At 40.3% G+C, this 20,346-nt stretch overlaps 1 protein-coding gene across 8 annotated transcripts in view; it reads left to right on the top strand.

Annotated features, from left to right (window-relative positions):
- cacna2d4a (calcium channel, voltage-dependent, alpha 2/delta subunit 4a) overlaps positions 1 to 20,346 on the top strand; it is a 198,805-nt gene that overhangs the window by 163,625 nt on the left and 14,834 nt on the right. For 6 of the 8 annotated variants that reach the window (XM_069192103.1, XM_069192098.1, XM_069192102.1 and 3 more), the window contains 6 exons: positions 4,176 to 4,246; positions 6,018 to 6,093; positions 6,887 to 6,939; positions 7,796 to 7,851; positions 12,946 to 12,966; positions 14,944 to 15,061. In XM_069192103.1, the coding sequence (XP_069048204.1) occupies positions 4,176 to 4,246; positions 6,018 to 6,093; positions 6,887 to 6,939; positions 7,796 to 7,851; positions 12,946 to 12,966; positions 14,944 to 15,061 (395 nt within the window). The remainder of the gene's footprint in view (positions 1 to 4,175; positions 4,247 to 6,017; positions 6,094 to 6,886; positions 6,940 to 7,795; positions 7,852 to 12,945; positions 12,967 to 14,943; positions 15,062 to 20,346) is intronic. The other 2 variants (XM_069192104.1, XM_069192100.1) reach the window with 1 other exon arrangement.

Here is a 20,346-nt window from a genome sequence, read left to right as displayed (position 1 = left end):
CCCTTTTCTAGTGGTAGAACAGAAGTAAATTTCTTATAGTGTGGTAACCAAAATCAACCATGTTACTGGAAGTGAGATCTAACTATTACATTGTATAATTTTAACATTCCGTCTCTTGATTTGATTTCTAATACCTTTTAATTATATAAACAAGAAATCAGTTGGCCTTTCGTATTGCTTCACCACACTGTCTAGATGAGTAAAGTGATGAATCAACGTAAACTACTAAATGTTTCTCACACATTTATTCTTCTAGTTCAATTCCCCCTCTATGATATTTCAATTTTTGCGCTGCCTACGTTTAACACTTTGCATTCTTAGCATTTGAAGTCTGTTGTTTTCAGAAGATAAAGAAAACTGTTGAAATAACTCGGAAAACAATTACGAGCGTGCTTGAAATCCTCTTATACTGTAGATAACAAAAGTATGACAGTTTGCATGCAAGGACTCTTCAGTGCCAACAGGCCTGTAAGTGAACATTAGAATCTGTTTCACATGTTATGTCAGATTATCTAGTCTTACAGTCTGACTGCCTGCCTTTGACTTCAGTTTTCAAAGCTTTGTTCAGTAGTATACATCTTATCTGTTATCTCAGCAATTTTTAATTGATCAACAGCTGAAGCAAACATTTTTTTTCTATATTCATGGTTTGCAAGTGACATATACTCAGTTCAGCTCTTTTTAGTGATGTTGTCCAAAGCTGACATTTTTTCTGCTATGTGTGCGCTACACAGAAAGGGGTGAGTCATCACAGGTGAGAGAGGAGGAATGACATGTAATTGCAAGTCTTGCCTCCAAACCTGCAGTGTGTGATAGTGTCGCCTGACTCAGCTCTTCAGGGAGATTGGCTCCTCCACAGAGAGTGTCTCAGATGTCGCTGTGGTGTCATTGTTGTCTGTAAGAGGCAAAACAAAAGTTGCTCTGCGTCCAAGAGGGATCTTGAACTTTAGGCTTACCAAAGACCTATGTGAACTGTGAATCCTGCTGTACTAAAGCAGGGTGTGAGTGAAAATCAAATGACCTCCCTTTTTGAAGCCTTTCTTACAGTACGTTCTTATTCCTTGGGAGTAAAGGTGAGAAGAAAAACCTAACAATACAATGTCTAAGCCTAGAAAAAAAAATCTTAAAACTAATTAGCTCTATCTGAAATAAAGTTCTAAATCTGATTTAAGTCTAATAATTACTGAATAAAATCTTATCATTATTAAATCTAATAATAACTGAATTCATCTGCATTTTATTAATGACCTTTGTCTTGGGGAGCACTGCTTCTGAGCTGAAAGCTAATATCATGCTTATGAAGCTTGCAAACTGGATAAAGAACTGTCATGAAATCACATTTTTGGTCAATCACAAAACATACCCTCACAATCACATGCATTACTAAAATGTATCTAAAGTAGAACAAACTTTAATAAAGAAATATCACAAACAGGAAAACATCTAATATCCTTTTCTTACACCTGGAAGTGATCTGCATCCCCCGTAATAACAAACTTGTCCAGGAAGCCTCACCTTGCCCAGCCTCCTTGCTCAAGTTGTCTCATTGCTCAAGTAAGCAAAAAGGGATCAGAAGCAGAAGGAAAGCCTTGACCAGTGAAAAGAAAGTTATCTGCACTGAACGGACTCCACAGCAAGCCAGTCACAAAAATAACATCCTCATTTCACCTTGCAGATTCATTATAATTCTGGTGCTTAGAATTTATAGACCGTAAATACCCAAACAGCTGTTCAAATTACAGCATTAATTAATATATTTTCCTCAAAATATTTTGTATAATGTCCTTGAGCAGCCAGGGGATGAGTAAATACTTAGAGACTACCTAGTTCTTCATGTTTTCCCTCATGGAAATTGTCAGAGAAAACATGCTCTATCAGAAAACTATTCCTATTAAGGGTTAGGGCCTCTAGGCAGGACTGCAACCCTGCATGAATCCATCACAAAAAATAGTATTCAACTTCTACTTGCCAATTACCCTAATAAGCATGTCTGTGGAAGGGGGAGAGAACTTACATGAACATGTGGGAAATATGCAGTCCCCACACTGAAAGGCATTCCAATCTTCAGTTTAATCCAGGAACTGAGAACTGTGAGAAAGCAGGGCTTTCACTGCTTATAAGGTAGCACCAAGCTTTTTCCAAGAGTTTGATTCTGGCCCTGTGGTGTTATCTGCATGGAGTTTGTATGTTCTCCCCATTTGTTCTACCTACATACTGGTAGGTTAACTGGCTTCTGGGAAAACAAACTGGTCCTGGTGTGAGTGTGTGCATGCCTGCATTTGTGTCTGTGTCTGCCCTACAATGGACTGGCATCTTTTCCAGACTATATCCTACCTTTTACCACTTTGCTTGCTGCAACCTTAAAGTGGCTTAGGCAGTTAGAAAAAGGCTAGATTTGTCTTATGTTTCCTACACAGAATTGTGAGGAAATGCACATTTAACTGAATTCTATAAAATAAAGTTTACTATTACAGTAGCATTCAGGAATCAAAATATTGTTTTATGAAGTTACAATTAATTTCATATTATTATTACCATGATTAGCAGATCTTGGGAAACAGGTTTGCAGGAAACAGATGTCTGCAAATGTATTTAAAATGACCAGACCACAGCCTGTATTTAGCTTTGTACTTCTGGTATCAATAGTGAGACAACACCTTCTGATTCATTTCCCTGGGCTGGCTGTAAATAAGATCCGGACAGATGGTGAACTTGGAAGACATTTGCAGTTTAATCTTCACTTCCATCCCACACTGACAAGAAAATTAGCTGGGGAGCAAAATCAAACATGCTAAATTGAGAAGAAAACATTACATATACAGCTTCTTTAAAGAAAAGCTCCTTATCTGGCAGCTCAAGCATCATTTCCTGACTAATGAGAATGCCTTATTACTGTCAGCATTAACAAGCTGTCAGTTTCTGATGAAGCAGGAAGATTTGGTGGAGGTTTGCCTTGTCATAAGTTCTGATTATAAACACTATCCAGATGTGGGTATGAGCTGGGCTCTTGAGACACATTTAAAGTCACCTTCCTGTGATATTTTGGCACTAAGATTATGAATCCTGTAAAGATTCATAGTTGTGGAGAGGTACCTACTATTTTTGCTTGCTCAATGGTCTAAAAATCAGCAGGAAATGTCAGTGTGAGTTCCCACCTCGTGATTTTGGAGCTGAGTTAGACTTGGGGATTTAGGTTTCTAAGTGTTGCTCTACTGCAAAGCTGTTTTCCTCTCCCTCCAATAAAAGCTCTAAGTCAGTCCCTTCATATAACTAGCCAATTCTCATTTAAAGCAATGACTGCTCACTTCATTAAACTTGCATCAAACTGTCAGTACATTAGTAATGTACTACTTAATGTTACGCATTAATAAGTGGATTAATTAAATATAAGTAATATCAATGTCAGGGAACATATTTATGTAACATATAAAAGTGTTAGCAGACACAGAATTTAGGCAGAATTGACCAACCAAAAGTGTCCTTACAAATGGAACAGATCCAATTTGGATTTGTCCTAAATGAACTCAATTTGAACTTTTCCTACGACGGTACACAAAGTACAGTCCTGCTGTGTGCTGAAAGCTTGCTCAGAAAAGGCTGTAGTGCAGTGTATGCTGTCACTGAGGCTGTGTTCAACACCCCAGGGGCTGCAATGACTCTGACACTTGGTAAGGGTCCCCTGATGTGCTGGCTTGTTATGCATGAATACGTTATTCCTTAGAATGTCATCACTGGGTTCTTATGAGATAAACTCGGCCCAAGAATCATTGTTAGAAAGGGAATATCAATAAAACCTCAGGGCACACTAACAGGAGGGACCTTTATTTATTACATACATTTGACACTAAATACATGTGCAGTTTGTATTAAGGACAAAAAATAGACCCCGATCTACAATGTCAAAATTTATGGATCTGTGTAGTGTAGTAATAAAGTTCCATTTATTCATAGCTGTTCAATATACTACTAGTGATATTAATGATCAATTTCAGGTTCATTGGTTAATTGTTTAGTTCATTAGTATGTATGGTATTGTGTTTTCGGTCGGGTTTGGAGGTGATGAAAAGGTTTTTATCCTTTCATTCTGAGAAATATCTATGTTATGCTAAGAGGCAACATGGTGGCCATTATCATTGCCTATGTCCCCTTTTACTGACTCGGTCTTATCTTTTCAGACTGGGAAGTTCTTCGGGGAAGTGGACGGGTCTGTGATGCTGCAGCTACTGAACATGGGCATGTTTAAGAAGTAGGGTTGTCATTTTTTAGCAGACATTGCTGATATTTTTACATTCTGACTAATCTCCCTTCTTCAGATAAGGGATTTCCAGTCCAAATCCTTTGATACTAGTATGCCAGCCAGCTTTCTGTTTAACTCTGTTCTTAATGACCACAAATGGCACATTATTGGCTTAATTGAAGCAATTCAACAACTTGTTCGAGCCCTTCAGGTGCTATTACTTTTAACAGAGACCTGGAGAAGCTGCAGACAACTGCAGACATCCCAATCAGGATGGGATACACCTGCTCACTGCAAAAAGAGAGGATTTTCTTAAATGTCTAAACGTAAAGAAGGGGTTGTCTGTTCCTTCATTTACATTCTATACATTTTCAGTTTTGTAGTAACAGCCATCTGAACAAGACAGCTGCTCTGTATTTTGTATGTGGACTGTTCCTGCTTGAGGCTTGAATTGACTGGTTTAGTAGGTCCAATATTACAGACTACCTCTGTATTCACTAAAAAGGAACGCAGCTTGATCTCTGATGATTATAATCTCATATCTTAATCCATTACTGCCAAAAATGCAACATCTGAGTAAATAAACTAAGTGCTGTGGCTATCTAATCAAAATATGCAGAGCCATTTTTGAATTCTGATTTTCTCAAAATTTCATTAGAATTAGTTGGTAGCTTACATTAAAAATGAAGAAAGGGGAGTAATAGCTGTCAGCTTTTAACAGGTTACAATTTCAAATGGTGCTTACAACCATTATATGTAAAATATTAATACTATAAACAAAGCTACCACAGTGGACACCATCTTAATTGTTAACAGAACCTAAGCTCTTGGGCCTGCTTTTCACTGCAAATAACAATCTCAATTAATTTAATGGACAGTAAATGCCATTTCTGTCTGTATCCAGATTAAGAAGGTGCAATGTAATTCATGTACAGTATGTCAGGTCAGAATAAGCCAGTATCTTTATTATTCACTTTTCGATGGTTTTATCGATTGAGTAATGTTATTGTCAACCCATAGTAAATGGCAGATACAGCATTTTTAGTCACCAGAGAGGTTCTTTGGAATTGCAAACATAAACATCTTTAATCCAAATGATTAGTGATTAGATTGAAGGATAAATTATTTGGATTCAATCTTGAGTTTGTGGTTTGCGTTAATTCGAGTCAAATCAGCAATTTCACAATCCAAGCAGCATCTGTTGTAGCTTGTAGTCCAGTAGGTAAACATGATGGACAAGTAACATTCACTCCATTAAGAATTGAAGAACACACATCCCATTGTATCAGTTAAATCTCCGATTTGTGTTATTATGTCCCAAGTTACTCTTTCAAAAGGATGCTTGATGCATCCAAATGCTCACAACATCAGAAGGACACCTGATATTACTCTGCTGCAATTTGTATCACTTAAAAGAGGGTTAATATACACATTCCTCACTGACAGTGCACACTGGCAAATTCTGTAGGTTTTTATTTAAACCCTTCCCTTTTATCATTTGTGTTATTATTTAGTTTAGCAGATGCTTCTATTCAAAGCAACTCACATTTATGCCTATTCACACTATATGGGCATTTTATTAAGGTAATCTGAGCAACTTTCCTTGCTGTAGGGTACTGTATAACAGTAGGGCCCTACCTGGGATTTGAACCCACCAGAGGCTGGAATTTGAACCCGCCAGAGGCCCCTACCAGCTACTCCATATTGCCACTGCCAGAATAGTTTTAATGGTGAAATTATGTTGTCATTTGCCTTTAACTGTGTTTGTGCTTCTTTCCAGGGTGACGCTATTTGATTACCAGGCCATGTGCAAGATGTCCGGCCATCACCACAGTGGTGCACGGCCTCTGCTGAGTGTAGGTTGCACCTCCCCATTGCTGCACTCTGCTTCTTCTTCCTCTGCTGCCTCCTTGACCATCCTCATCTACCTCATTTTTTTTCCAGACATGCGCTCAGTACAAATTCTTTCCGTTTCCATTGGTCTCCTTGCACAAAAGCCTCTTTCTCCTTCCCATCACCCCTCATTCTCAAAATAGATTTGAGATGTTGAGAAAACAATTTGCTTTCACATATATTTTTTATCAGAAATAATGTTCTGCCCTTGTCTTTTTTTATATACAAAATAAAGTAGCCACGATGTTCATCCTTTAAATTTTGGGCAGGCAGCGTATTAAAGAGTCGGGAACAATATGTCTTTTTTCATAATGGAGGATTTGTTGTTTTGTTAACTTGGTCGTTCATTATTCAGCAAATGCACACAAAGAATAAAGTACATTTTGCCTCACCTATAATTCACCAATGTTAATGAATGTCCTTTGGTCTGAGACACAGCAGCAATAAAAGCAATAAACAGCTGTCATAGCAGAAAGATTATTCTAAAGGATCCAATTTTCACAAGCCAGGACTAGTGCCAAATTGATTATGATGAAACATTAGCAATACCTGACTGTCATTTTTATTGTTTTAGAGTTTGCCATATCAGGGTTGTATTGGGGAATGGTATTTCAGACTGTTATTTCTTTTTCTAATGAATAAATTATCTTTGCTGGAGAGAAAAAAAATGGCTCTACCTTTGTCTTTTTGCCTCCTATGCTTCTGAATGTTCTTTTCTTACTGTAATTCCATTTCTTTTTTTCTTTCTCCTAACAGCCTTTCTATGGATTTCTGGGAGCCCTCAAGTGGTTCCTCAGCAATTTATTCCTGTAAGTGTTGAATGTCCTGGCTGGAATGCAAAGCACTCATTTGGCCGTGTAGCGCAGGCTTCTATTGTCACATTAGCTTTAAAAGCAACGAGAGTCTTCTGTACTCCTGTTATGAATATCTGTTTTCATGTTCAGGACTGTTTTTTGAAAGTTCACCAGCTGAATAAAGACTGCTTTTATTACGTCAGTGCTGAAGGTAATTGAGAGCAGGGGAAAACTCCTTCATTAAAAAAAAATTAATGCATTTCATTATCTTATATAAGACTGTAAGCATAATACTAGGTTCTTCAGGGCACTCTGATTTACCAGATGAAGCACTGTATTCATGTCTTAAATATTTAAATAAAAAAACATTTAAATATACAGGTTAGATCATTCTGACATTCCATTAGAGGTCAACGCTGGTTCACTTTGGATTTCTTTCATGGAAGAGCGGTGCTACAGAAGACATACACATTCACAATCTTACTAGGTGACAGACGTTTAAAAAGCACAGAGAAACTGCAGAAAGTCCCAGTTGCACCCCAATGTTCTCATCTACAAGTTTGTATCACGGCCTGGTAGGCCTGTAGGTTTCACACTGCTTTGGCATCGCAAAACAGGGCCCTTCAAGAGATTGGTCGCAGAAGGATTTGAATGTGTGTTGCAATTAATCCACTTCCTTTTGAAGAGGCTGTCTGAAATGTCACCGCTTTTTCAAAATCAAAATCAGTGATGTTAGAATCTTGAACAAATCTCAATCGTTGATTTACTTTAGCATCCTTCAAGGCCTGCCTTCAAATCATTGTAACAAGAAGAAAATATTGTTTCTCAACAAGCACCATTTTTACACCTTGCTGTGTTTTTTTTTTTTTAGTTTTCTGCTGGAGTTTAACTTCTGTGGATTCTGGCATTCGGATAACATTGTAGATGGTAAGTACCTTTTTTTTTCTTAAATAGTTGCTGAATCAAACATATAGAGGAGGGAAACCAGAGCCTAACATATAGAGGAGGGAAACCAAAGCCTTGTTATTATATACACCTGTCATAGATGTATATGCATAAAACCTAGTTTATAATTTACAAATGAAGGGAAAATGAAACACTACATTTTCACGTTTCCATAAAAAAGTCTGCAAATCTGGGAAATTAATGATCTACAATAATAAGAATTCTTACACTTAGACAGCACTTTTCCAGACACTCCATTCAAAGCACTTTACAGGTATATGGGACTCACCTCCTCCACCACCACCAATGTGTGAATGATGCAACAGCAGCCATAGTGCACCAGTACGCTCCCCACACATCAGCTATCAGTAGGGAGCCATTTCATAGAAGAGTATGGTTAGGCAGCCATGATTGTTAAAATCCAGGGGAAAATTACACCCCTACTCAATTTGTGAAATGCTCTTGGATTTTTAATGACCACTGAGAGTCAGGATCTTGATTTTACATCTCATTAGAAGGATCATATTTTTTTTTACAGTATAGTGTCCCCATATCTATACTGGGTCATTAGGACCCATACAGACCACAGGGCGATTAGCCCCTGCTGGTCCCTACTGGTGAGTTTCAGTATATTGGTAGTTGTGAGTTGCAGGGTGATATATCTGCTGGCTATAAAACTAAATTAATTTGCAGCTATCCTGCATGATACTTGAGGTGAATGGCTCTGAATGTCACAATTCTACTTTAAACAGATATTTAAAAAAGACCCTGAGCTATGCAGAAATTGTTTATCATGAATCTGTAAGAAGAATGTTTTGTTTTTTTTGGTACTGTGACATGGATTCAAAGGAGGTTGAACATCTCACGCCATTTGACATAATATGCAGTGACACATTGCTCACCACCATGCCAGCAGAAACATGCATTCCACAACTTCCTGTCATCCCAGCCCTTGTGACCAGTCAATTACACGGATCAGTGTTTTTACATCTCACCCTCCCTTAACCCCCGCTTTTTCTTCCCAGTCTGGTCACTGAAGGATACCCAACCGCTATCTCATGTATTTTCTTGACTTCCTGTGCAGTCATCCTGGACTCTTTCTTACTTGTTTTAGCAATTTGTCTTGCTTCCAGTAAAATATAACCCTCAAGCCTGAAATACAGTGACAATGACAATGACACTGTTTCCTAAACTTGCTTACAAAAGGGTGATGCTGCATTCCAGTCTGGTGTCACAGTCAGATTCACATTTCTCTTGTATTACTGCTGAATGTACAGAAACGGCTGAATCTTTTTGCTTAGTCAATTTTTGCAACGTAATTCTGTTTGGTGTTCTGTGCTCCATCACTTCCAAAGCAAGGTGTGGCTTTAAGCGGGGGCACGGTCAGTGTGGAGGCGGAGCCCTGGTAGAAGGGCGAGTCTTCCCCTTTGTAGTCAAGTTCAAGTTCAAGTTCAAGTTTATTGTCATTACACTCATATACATGGTAACGAAATGCTATTTTGCTAGCTCTCGGACATAAGTAGTACAAAGAGAAAAAAACAACAACAACAATACAATTGTGTAGCAAAAGAAAGACAGACAACAGGCAGTGTGCAATAAACAACAACAGACAATGTGCAAAAACAACAAAAAGGTAACAGGTTATGTGCAAAAATATGCATCAACAGAATAAAATAAAGGGATAGAAATTATGGGGAGTGAGCGTTTGACATGTATGGTAGAGGTAGATTTTCAATGTGTGTTTGGGTTTTTTGGTAAGAAAGAAAGGAAGAAGGCACTGTGAGGTTCAGATCATAGGTGAGAGGTGAGGTGAGAGTGAGAGTGAGAGAGGCTGGGAATTCAACAGTTTGATAGTGCGGGGGTAAAAACTGTCTCTGAGTCTGGTAGTCCGGGCCCGAATGCTCCGGTACCGTTTTCCAGATGGTAGCAGATCATAAAGTCTGTAGCTGGGGTGTGTGGGGTCTTTGATTATGCTTAGAGCTTTTTCGCAAGCACCGTCTGTCATAAATGTCCAGGATAGATGGGAGGGTTACCCCAGTGATGGACTGGACAGTTTTCACCACCCGCTGTAGGGCTTTGCGGTCAGCAGCACTGCAGTTGCCATACCACACTGTGATGCAGCCTGTCAGTGTGCTTTCTGTAGTGCATCTGTAAAAGTTAGTGAGGATCTGGGGACATATCTTAGCGTTCTTCAACCGTCTTAGGAAGTACAGGTGCTGTTGCGCTTTCTTGATCAGACAGGTGGTGTTGAGAGACCATGTGAGGTCCTCGGTGAGATGGACACCAAGGAATTTAGAGTTACTGACCCTTTCCACTTCAGTCCCTTTGATGTGGATAGGGGCATGTCCGGTTTGCAGTTTCCTGAAATCAACGATCAGCTCCTTGGTTTTGCTGACATTGTGGGTGAGGTTGTTGTCATCACACCACGTTGTAAGGAGATTGACCTCCTCCCTGTAGGCCCTCTCATCATTGTCTGTGATCAGACCTACAACTGTGGTGTCTTCAGCAAACTTGATGATGGAGTTGGTGTTGTGTTTGGCCTTACAGTCGTGGGTATAGAGGGAGTAGAGCAATGGACTAAGCACACACCCCTGGAGGACCCCAGTGTTCAGAGTTAGTGTGCCGGAGGTGTGGTTTCCAAGCCTGACAGCCTGAGGTCTGCCTGTCAGAAAGTCCCGAATCCAGTTGCAGAGGGTGGTGTTGAGACCCAGTGCACTGAGTTTCTTGACTAGTTTCTCTGGGATGATAGTGTTAAAAGCTGAGCTGAAGTCAATGAATAGTAGTCTTGTGTACATGTTCTTTTTGTCCAGATGGGATAGGGCCGTGTGTGTGGCAATGGAGATTGCGTCATCTGTGGATCTGTTGGACAGGTAGGCAAACTGGTACGGGTCCACTGTGTTTGGGATGGTGTCCTTAATGTGCTTCATGACCAGCCTCTGGAAGCACTTCATGATGACAGGTGTTAGTGCCACTGGTCGGTAGTCATTAAGACATGTCACTGTGGTTTTCTTTGGTATTGGGATGATGGTGGTTGTCTTGAAGCAGGTGGGGACTACGGCTTGGGCCAGAGACATGTTGAAAATGTCTGTGAATACACCCGCCAGTTGATTGGCGCAGGCTCTGAGGACGCGACTGGGTATGCTGTCGGGTCCTGAAGCCTTGCGTGTGTTCACTTTTAGCAGAGATCTCCTCACCTCGTCTGCAGACAGTGAGAGCAGCTGGTCAGCTGCGGAGTGTGCAGTTCTGATGACTGGTTCTGTGTTGTTGGCTTCAAACCGAGCATAGAAGGTGTTGAGCTCGTTAGGCAGGGAGGCATCATGGGCAGGTGCACAGATGTTCTTCCTCTTGAAGTCTGTGAGGGCCTGTATACCTTGCCACATGCGCCTTGGGTCATTTGTGGTGAAGTGTTCCTCTAATTCCTGTTTGAGCGTGTTTTTTGCATGTTTAATACCATTGTTAAGATTGATCCTGGCTGACCTTAGTTCTGATTTATTGCCCGATTTGAATGCTGCATCCCTTGCTTTGATTAGGGTGCGAACCTCACTGTTCATCCCAGCTGTCCTGGCTTTTAAATGATGAGCAACACCTGTGCAGGTCCTTTAAAGGCACACTGGACACCCCTGGAAGGGGAAAGCTATACACTGATAGTCCCAAATGGGATTGTACCTGCATAAGGCATTCTTTTTCTTTTCATTTACTTTTTGCCTGTCCCATCACATATTTTCACGGGGGCAGACACACACACACACTTTTTTCATGCAACAAGGATTTGTTTTCTTTTTCCCTTACGAGCCCTGTTCTAACACTTTGGACCCTGCTAAACAGGGTAAGTCCAGTCCAGTCTGGTCGCCGTTGTGCAATACCGTTAAATACCGTTAAATAGGGGAAGCCCACCCTGGAGGTCACGAGGAACGTGGGGTACACTTTTTTTTTGTATTGTTTTTGGTTCCTGCTCACACCAGTGCTTCCGTCTGCTCACGTTGATTTTTTTACCGGTGCTCGCCGCTGCGCCTCCCCCACCGCACTGAGTGTCAGTGCTGGTGACAACCTCAAGTAAACGTAATAGTGTTTAAGCTGAAAGAAATGCAGTGTACAAGTTGAGATGGTGATGTGGAAGAAGGTTGCAGTTGAAAGGAGGTCACGCCGCTGTTGTGCTAGCATAGTAACACATTTGTACTCAATCAACAACCCCACAGCAGATTCCAGAAACCCGTGGAATCAACCCCCACAACTGAACTTGAACTTGAACTTGAACTTTATTGCCATATGTAACCAGTACTGGTACAATGGAATTCTTACTTACAGAAAGTCTCTCGATTGTTAAACAAGTGTAAAAAACAAGACAAAGTGCAAACAGTGCATCAAGACAATGTACAAACAAACAATAGACAATGTGCAAGTAAACATGTAGACAGTTTTAATGTAAACAAGAAATTACCTTCACGTCGGCGCACCACTTGCTGTTGACCAGGAAGCAACTGAAGTCGCTTTTTCAAAGAGCCACAGCCCATTATGAAAAGAAGTGTCCCATACTTTTTTCCCCTACTACTTAACTTTCAACAAAGCCCTGTGGTCCTGGTTTTCTTCATGAATTGTTAGGGTTAGAACAGACAGTACAGAACCTTGAAAGAGTTATCTACAGATAAATGGAAGGTGAGTCCTTTTTACTGTATATCTTAGTTCAAGGCACATCTTTCTGGAAAAGATTTGTAACTCAGTCCTGCGCTCCATGTTTGTTGTGTTTTGTAGTGAGCAAAACCGAATGCCCAAATCTGTGGTAGTACATCTGCAACCTATAGTTCTATATCACATATAAAAATTTGTATGTTTTATATCAATGTGTAGTATTTATTTTCAATAGGCCACAGTCAGCTCAATTTGTGGTTAAAGTGAGAGAGGAGCTCATAGCAAGGCATCACAAGTCCTAAATCATTACAATACCATACGGTTAAGTTAGCTTACTAACTTATTCTTTGTTTCTCCTGTTGTTGCTTTTTTCATGACAAACGATCGTCAATTCATCATCATGTTCACCTGCATGTCATCCCTCCCATCTTCTGTGACTCATTTCTTTAGCCAAGGCTGTCTTCCATTCATGTAAGTACCCACCTGTGTGAATTCACTGTCATGGCCATGTGGTCTCATCCTCACTAAGTGAAAGTCAAAGTGCTGGGTGCAACCATTCTCATCCAGGGTGTCAGAATGGATATGTGGACGTCTGCACTGAGCTCTCTTCAGTCTTCTCCAGTATGGATTTTAAATTATCCTGGTTATTACATCAGTGCCTTTGATCTCTGACAGACTTACAGGAGCTCCAGGTTTGCTCCTTTCTTTAGCGGGGAAGTTTTAGAGGGGAGTTTTCAATGAAGATGCAACATACCATAATACCGGCCCAGCAAGAGCTAGTACTGGGTGAATCTGAAATCCAAAATCTGCATCATAAAAGAAAGCCGTGCTTCATGAAATGGGATTATGTAAGGCAATGTGTCTGTGTGTATGCGTATTTGCGTAGGTGCCCGATATGAGGGTGGCAGGTGGCAGCAGAGAAGACTGAGAAAGCACGGAGGATCACAGCACACAGCAGACGTCACGAAACTCACTCAGAGATAATTATTTGAGCGGAGAACGGGCACAAAGGTCGTAGAATCTGTGACAGTGCTAAATAGAAAGGTCAATGTTGTTCTTGTTTTTTTTTTTTCTGAGGAACGAAACAAAATATCCTTCATTAAATGTTACTCACAGCAAAAATGTTCTCTACATAGTGACAAAAAATAAGCTTCCACAAGAATTTTCCTTGTGGTGTTTTTTATCATATCTGTTCATTATAAATCATAATAGAAACCACAAAAAATAGGAATTTATTTTCTTCATATTACAATTACAGTTTTGCACTTATGCAGCTGTCTTTTGAACTTGCTTTTAGAAATTACAGTGATAGGCTTTACAGAGAAAAGGCAAAATAATTTCTTACTGAAAAGAGAAGAGAGAAAAGAACGTTTCAGCTCAGGTGTTACACCTGAAGAAGACTTCACAGCCAAAACATTGTATTTTCTCTCTTCTCTTTTCAGCATGGAATAAACCTATTTCTTGTGCTTTTGCAGACTACACATGCTGATGCAGCTACCCACCTGAACTAAAATTATTTCTTGTCAATTTGTATATGGTTCATATACCAGGGCACGTCTAGAAAATATTGTGTTGTGGGGCACAATTTAACAGACTTTTTTCTAGAAAAACATGCCAGAGCATCTGGTCTGCAGAGCAACATGACATATGGGAGAAGTCAACAGGGCTCATTTGTCACCTTTTCATTTCCGGAGCGAGTTTTCAGCACCAAACTGACTCTTGGAGATAACTGTCATGTGTTAGTTGGCATACTAAATGTATGGGCTACCCACACTGGTATGTTTGTAAATATTTCAACATTCTTCGTGAAAAAAAAATTGCAATGTTGCATCAACAGCATTGGGAAAATAAGCAAATAAGCTTATTTGCAGGTAACAGTTTCCAATTTTTTAGTGTGGGAGAATTACATCAGTGTGACAGTGCTGTTGTAAAAAGCAAGGTCTGTAACTGTGGTAAGTGATTAAACAGGATTACTAGGCAGGTCTAAACATTCAGGCATGTTCTTTTTTGAACTGGGGTCAGTTTCTTATTTTATCGGCTAAACAGCTAGGGGTGTTTCTTGTAGGAGATTATGTACCTTAATGCCACAGATGTCCAAAGGTGTGCTCTGAGAAATGCTGAAGAATGATTTTATGTTCATTTTAGCACATATCTGACTCACATCATTGAGGTGAAGATGAGGTGAGGGCATCCTCATTTGGAGTTGATAAAAGCATTTGTTTATTGAACTAATTATTCGATCAACAAGATAATGCTATTCCTTGTTGGTAATTCCTTCACTTATCTACAGAGACATGTGAAACCAGTGGGTCTGTGCCTCCCCCAGGGATCATCTAGTTGTTCATCACTGACAATCTGTCGGTGTAGCTCTCCACAGCAGTCAAAGGTTGTAGAGTGTGTGCGTCTGAGATGAGATCACTCTGAAGTCCTCCCTTCCTCTCTCTCCAGCTCACAAGCACAGGAAGCACGAAATGCTGCAGCCCTGCGACACTGAATACCCAGCCTTCGTGTATGAGCCCTCCATCAAAGAGACCAACGGATTAATCGATTGCGGAAGCTGCCAAAAGTAAGAGTGCTCTCCCAGTTCCAAGCGCCCACTTGGAATGCCCTTCCCTGACCAAACATTTACATGTTTGTCAGAGAATGTCAAGACGGTACTGCTCCTGTACTGCTGGAACTCAGTCATTTTTATTGCACTTCTCTTCTGTCGCTCTGTGCCTTGTACTCAAATCTCCTTTGCTGCTCGTCTGCCAAGCTTGAAACACGCGCAGTTGAACTGGCCTTTTATTACGAAATTATTTGCTCGATCCCCTTATTGGAGGCTGAAGTACAAAAAACAACGTTGAAATCAAATAAAACACTTTAGAAACAGGTTTGGCCATGCTGCTTGGCAACAGCACACAACTTTAACCATCTAAAAAAAAAAGGTTTTGTGGGCGGCTTTAGGGAATGCTGAGGTATTCTAGTAAAAAAGAGACTTAAACCTAAAATTAAAGTTATAACTCAAACTTAATTGTTTTTAAAACTCTAAATAAACAGCCCATTTTAATTCTTCTATACCAGTACCTTATAGATGTATAGTGCTACCGAAGTGCTTTGTTTACAAACACCAGCTTGTCCACAGTGAGTCAGAAGCTCCCTCTCAATTCCTCCTGCTGTTGGGAACAGGCACATAGAGGCCACACAATATCCAAGTGGCGCACTAGAGCTTACTTCTTTTGTAGATACAATAAAATCAGAAACGTTGTCCTTCCATGAACTGACACAATGAGTTGAAGTGCGCACAGACCTCACTAAAAATATGCTTTGATGTTTCTTCGTCTGGTGTTGAAAAGGAAGAGAAAGCAATCTCTGTTAAATGACTCCTACTGTGTGGACAGTCCCTTCACTGCAGTTGTGCAGATGGGGCGATACTGCCACCTACAGGGGCTGTGCAGCTCTGTGTCTTGAAGAAATGTTTGATCTCTGAAAACATACAGTGCACAATATGTTATGAATCGCAGGTTTGGAAGCACGCAGACCAGATCACAATTCTGTAATCTGTATAACAGAATTTTAGTTTTGGGAATTTTGCAGTAGGCAGGTGAAATGACACTACTGTGTCCCTGAAAATGCTGCCCTTGGGCACAAGATGAATGCCACCCAGTGTTTGGTATTTTTTATTTTTATGTATTGTATTGTGAATAGTGTCCTGCATCAGCCCCAGTTAATACAGAAAAGGGAGAAGAGCCCTGTGGACATTCTCCTTAATAATCCCCTCCAAAAAACCCAGGTCCTTTCAACTACAAACTTTATTTTAAATCATAAAAGTGGTTATGATTTTGTAATACTGAGCCTGAGAATCAAGGGGGTAGCCTGGTGCTTATTAGTTTGTATACAAAGTTAATCAGATGGTTTATGGAATGCTACTGACCTAACAGTAAGTGAACTAACCAAAAGAATAGTAAACTGTGACACAGCAAATAAAACAGCAAGGCAAAAAAATAAATAAAGGCACAGCAGTCCAGAAGAAGGCAGTCTTGTTGCACCTCAGGCAAAGAAAGTCTGGCATAGAACAATGCCAGCCTTAAGCGGCCCAGCTTCAGTCCTCAAGGCCCAGGAGAAGATGGAATGGGATTCCCTGGTGCCTGCCGGACTAGGCCGACAGAGACATCTCCTGAAGAAGGTTCTCAACCTTAACCCGTCCCCTGGTCCTACTCCCAGAAGCCCCCGTACAACATAGTCCCGGTCAGAGCTCCCAGCTTCCAGGGAACAGAATCCCTGAATAAGGAAAGGCTCCACTGGGACCCAGGAAGGACAAATTGAGAGGGAAGATTAAGGGGGGGGGGGGGCCAGGGTGTTGGGCAATAGAGGCTGCCCCGAATGAGAGTTGGGAACACAGCAAGGATAAGGGCAAAACCCAGAGCCTTTGTGCAGGGCGCAGGCTGGATGGATGATGCAGGCTGCTTCAGTGGCCTGGAATGGTGGCAGGTGTCAGAAAAGAGTCCTGAGGTTCCAGACTACGGAGACTTCCCTGGAGTGAGATCAGGAAAACAACAAATACAGGAACCAGCCGAGAGGGGTCCAGCATTCTAAAGAGGATAAACTGCACGTACTTATCTGTTGTGAAGATTCAGAGTGAGTGACAGCAGTACTGCCATCCAGGGGATGAGTAGTGCAGGAACAAAAATGACGATGCACCTCAACAGAGGTGCTGTGGCATTATATAGAGGCAAAGGGGCAAAGTAAATAATCGGAGTCCTGATTAGTAATAAAGATGGAAGGTTAAAAGGAGATCCAGCCACACCAGGAAAACTCTGGAAAGCCATGAGCCCTTGTGCGAATTGCCCAGTGCAGCCACCAGCCGACTGACACCACAGGACATCGGATGCAACACGTGGTGTTCCTAAAATATGAAACCTATAAATGATAAACAAATATTAAAAGTCATAAGAGAAGAGTAGAGAATGATTTGGTCCATTTAGAAATGGACAACCAAACCCATTCTAATACCAAAAACATTAAAACAAACGTTGGAAAGGTAATAGACAACATGAGCATGGACAGAAAATGCTGCCAGATGTCAGGGTTTCTGCAGCCCCAAACTAAAAACGGCTGCAGTGAGCATGACAGGCACTTGAACTCTCGTTAGCAAAATTAACCAACTAATAGACTGCAGCTGCCGCAAGTGTATAAAAGAGATCTGAAACCATTGCTCTAAGAGCACGGCATTGATTGAAAGTTCTAAAGTCTGTACTTCAACGTGTTTGGTGGTAGCTGTGCTGATCACCCATCTATATAGCAGTAGGGGCCCCAACATGCCAGATGACTAATTCATAATTGGTGATCGGGAATCTCTCGGGGAGTTTCTCTTTTCAACCTGTGGTGGCTGGCAAAGCCCTAATGTCATCAAATGTACTTTGTGAGAGGAGCAACAGAAGCTGAAGTATCAGATCTGTCCTAGATGTACAGTACAGTACAAATGTATCGGTTGCTTCAGTATCTAGAACCAAATGAATCACAGATGCAACCTCTCTAACAATTGATCTTCACACGTCAACAGCATAAATAGATAAACTTTGACAAAGAGGGTTTTTTCACTTTTTTATTTAAGGTTTACTTGAACAGAAAAGAAGGTCGGCTTAACTATTATGCATGACATCCATTCAGAGAGAGCAAGCGAGTTACTCAATAATTGGCATATATGTAAAATTCTAAATAATTTGCTTTTTCCCTCCAAAATGCAACTATTTGGAAAATGAGCAAATTATATTACATCATTTGGTGATCCTGTCAAGTATTTAATATTAAACCCCAAGATTTAATATTCACCCAAAGAAGGAGGCTCCACAGCTGAAACATTGTTTCCTTTCTTCTCTTTTCTGCATGGGATAAACCTTGAACTTGTTCCTTTACAGCCTTTACAGTATTTAATATTATGTAATGACTGTTATTTACTGAAAGGTACTATATTTAATATTATGTTGATAGGTTGATGGGCAGTGCAGTGACTCAGTGGTTAGCATTGCTGTCTTACAGCGCTGGGGTGCTGGGTTCAATTCTGAACTTGGGGTATAATCTGCATTGAGCTTGTACTGTATGTGCTTTGGGTGCTCCAGTTCCCTCCCACAGTCCAAAAACACACTGGGGAAAAAGAGTCCCATTGCCAGGTCAAGCAGTGGAAGCAGTGGTTAGAAAGTGGATTGTTGGGTGATAGGTGGATATGAGCCCCTAAAGGCACTAATATTTGCACTTAACAAAATGAATTGTGTCTATAGAACCTTCTTTACAACATTACAGTTCTACAGTATCATGATCATCATCAACTGCCTTTTCGTTGGTTTGCCAGTGGATAATGCGTAGCCTGCTGTTTCTTTCTTCATCTGTTCTGCAGGCTACAGATATTGGCAGGCTTTTGCCAATGATATTATATTTGCAAAATCTGTTCTTGATTTTCCTCTGTCTTGTTTTCAGGTGATAATTCCCAACATGAAATCTCTTTCTAACTTAGATTCTTGTCTTTCTATATATTATAAAGTGAAATTAATATGTAGCACCTCACAATATTTTTATACACAAACTGTTTCTGACTATTTTGCTTTCTATCGATAAGCTGTAAATGTTTTCTTGCCTGGAACACCAAGTTCTGTTTCCAAATGATGCTTAGATGTCATCATGGTGGCCTGTGGGACAAAGAAGCTTATTAAAATAAAAAGAGTTACTTACCTCTTTTGTATCCTTTTTCTCTATGGTCTTGTACAGTCCTTCTCTAAACTCTGCTTACCAGTCCTCACATAGCAACAAGCGAACGGCCCTGTCATCATCTTCAATGTGATGTATCCTTCATCTACCAAGAGTGTCCAAAAGGTTTTCTTGTATGATTCACCAGCTTTTCAAAGGGGTTCACATTTTCTCTTTGACTACAAATGGGTAGATATGTTACAATTACAATTGAAAGACAACCAGTTAGAAAAAAGTGATTCAATTCAGACAGTTCAGCCTGCTTCACCAATTCACCTAAGCATAGAGGTTTTAATCATCAGGTGCCAGCTCTTAATGAGTCGACCTCATAAACAGATACTATGTGTTAGCTTTCAAGTGTGTAAGATGGCAGTTCTTACTATCTGTAATACCAATACCCATTCACAGCGAAAACTGCACAGGGTAGACATGGGTTGCGTTCCGTGTGTTGAATGCAGCTCTCCCTGCCCCTACAAGAATTCAAACCCTGTCAGTAGAGGGCTCTGAACATGTACAGTGCTTCTGCCTAGACAGTGGACAATTCTGCAAATTATCATATTATCAAATTATCATAGTGTTAATCACACTAACATTCAGAGTGGGGCTACATCACTTCAGTAACTACAGTAGCTCACGATATGAACCCTGTTACATAGGGCCCCTTCTCTCAGTTACTGACCTGATATTTGATCTCTCTATTATTGTTTTCATCTCAATCAATGTGACCCAGCTGACAGCTGTGGGTAGTTCTGTAAATTTTAGTTTCTTCAAGGATTGCATTGACTGATGTCTACTCAAGTTGAAGTTAAAACTAGAAAGCTCAGTTCGTATGGGACCTCATTGATTTGAGCCCAGGATACCACAATCAGAATTTCTGTAAATTCACCTTGAAATGCTGAATGTATCATTTGCTACTGGCAGATTTTGAGTTTTTTTTTCATTAACTGTGGACTTTGCTTATTTGTAGTCTGGAGAATCTGGGTAAAGTCTTTTTATCTTTGCCACTTTTAATTTAGTTTTCATTTTTTTCGGTTTAGTCATAATCAAGGACAAATTGAAAAGAGTGCCTCAGGCTTTTTGTATTATTGATTTAAAATATTCTAATTGCAATATACCACCAAGACAATAATG

This window comes from Lepisosteus oculatus, chromosome 7 (assembly GCF_040954835.1).
Source record: "Lepisosteus oculatus isolate fLepOcu1 chromosome 7, fLepOcu1.hap2, whole genome shotgun sequence".
NCBI lineage: Eukaryota > Metazoa > Chordata > Actinopteri > Semionotiformes > Lepisosteidae > Lepisosteus > Lepisosteus oculatus.
Note: the sequence above shows the minus strand (reverse complement) of the source record. Positions and strands in the feature narration are given on the sequence as shown.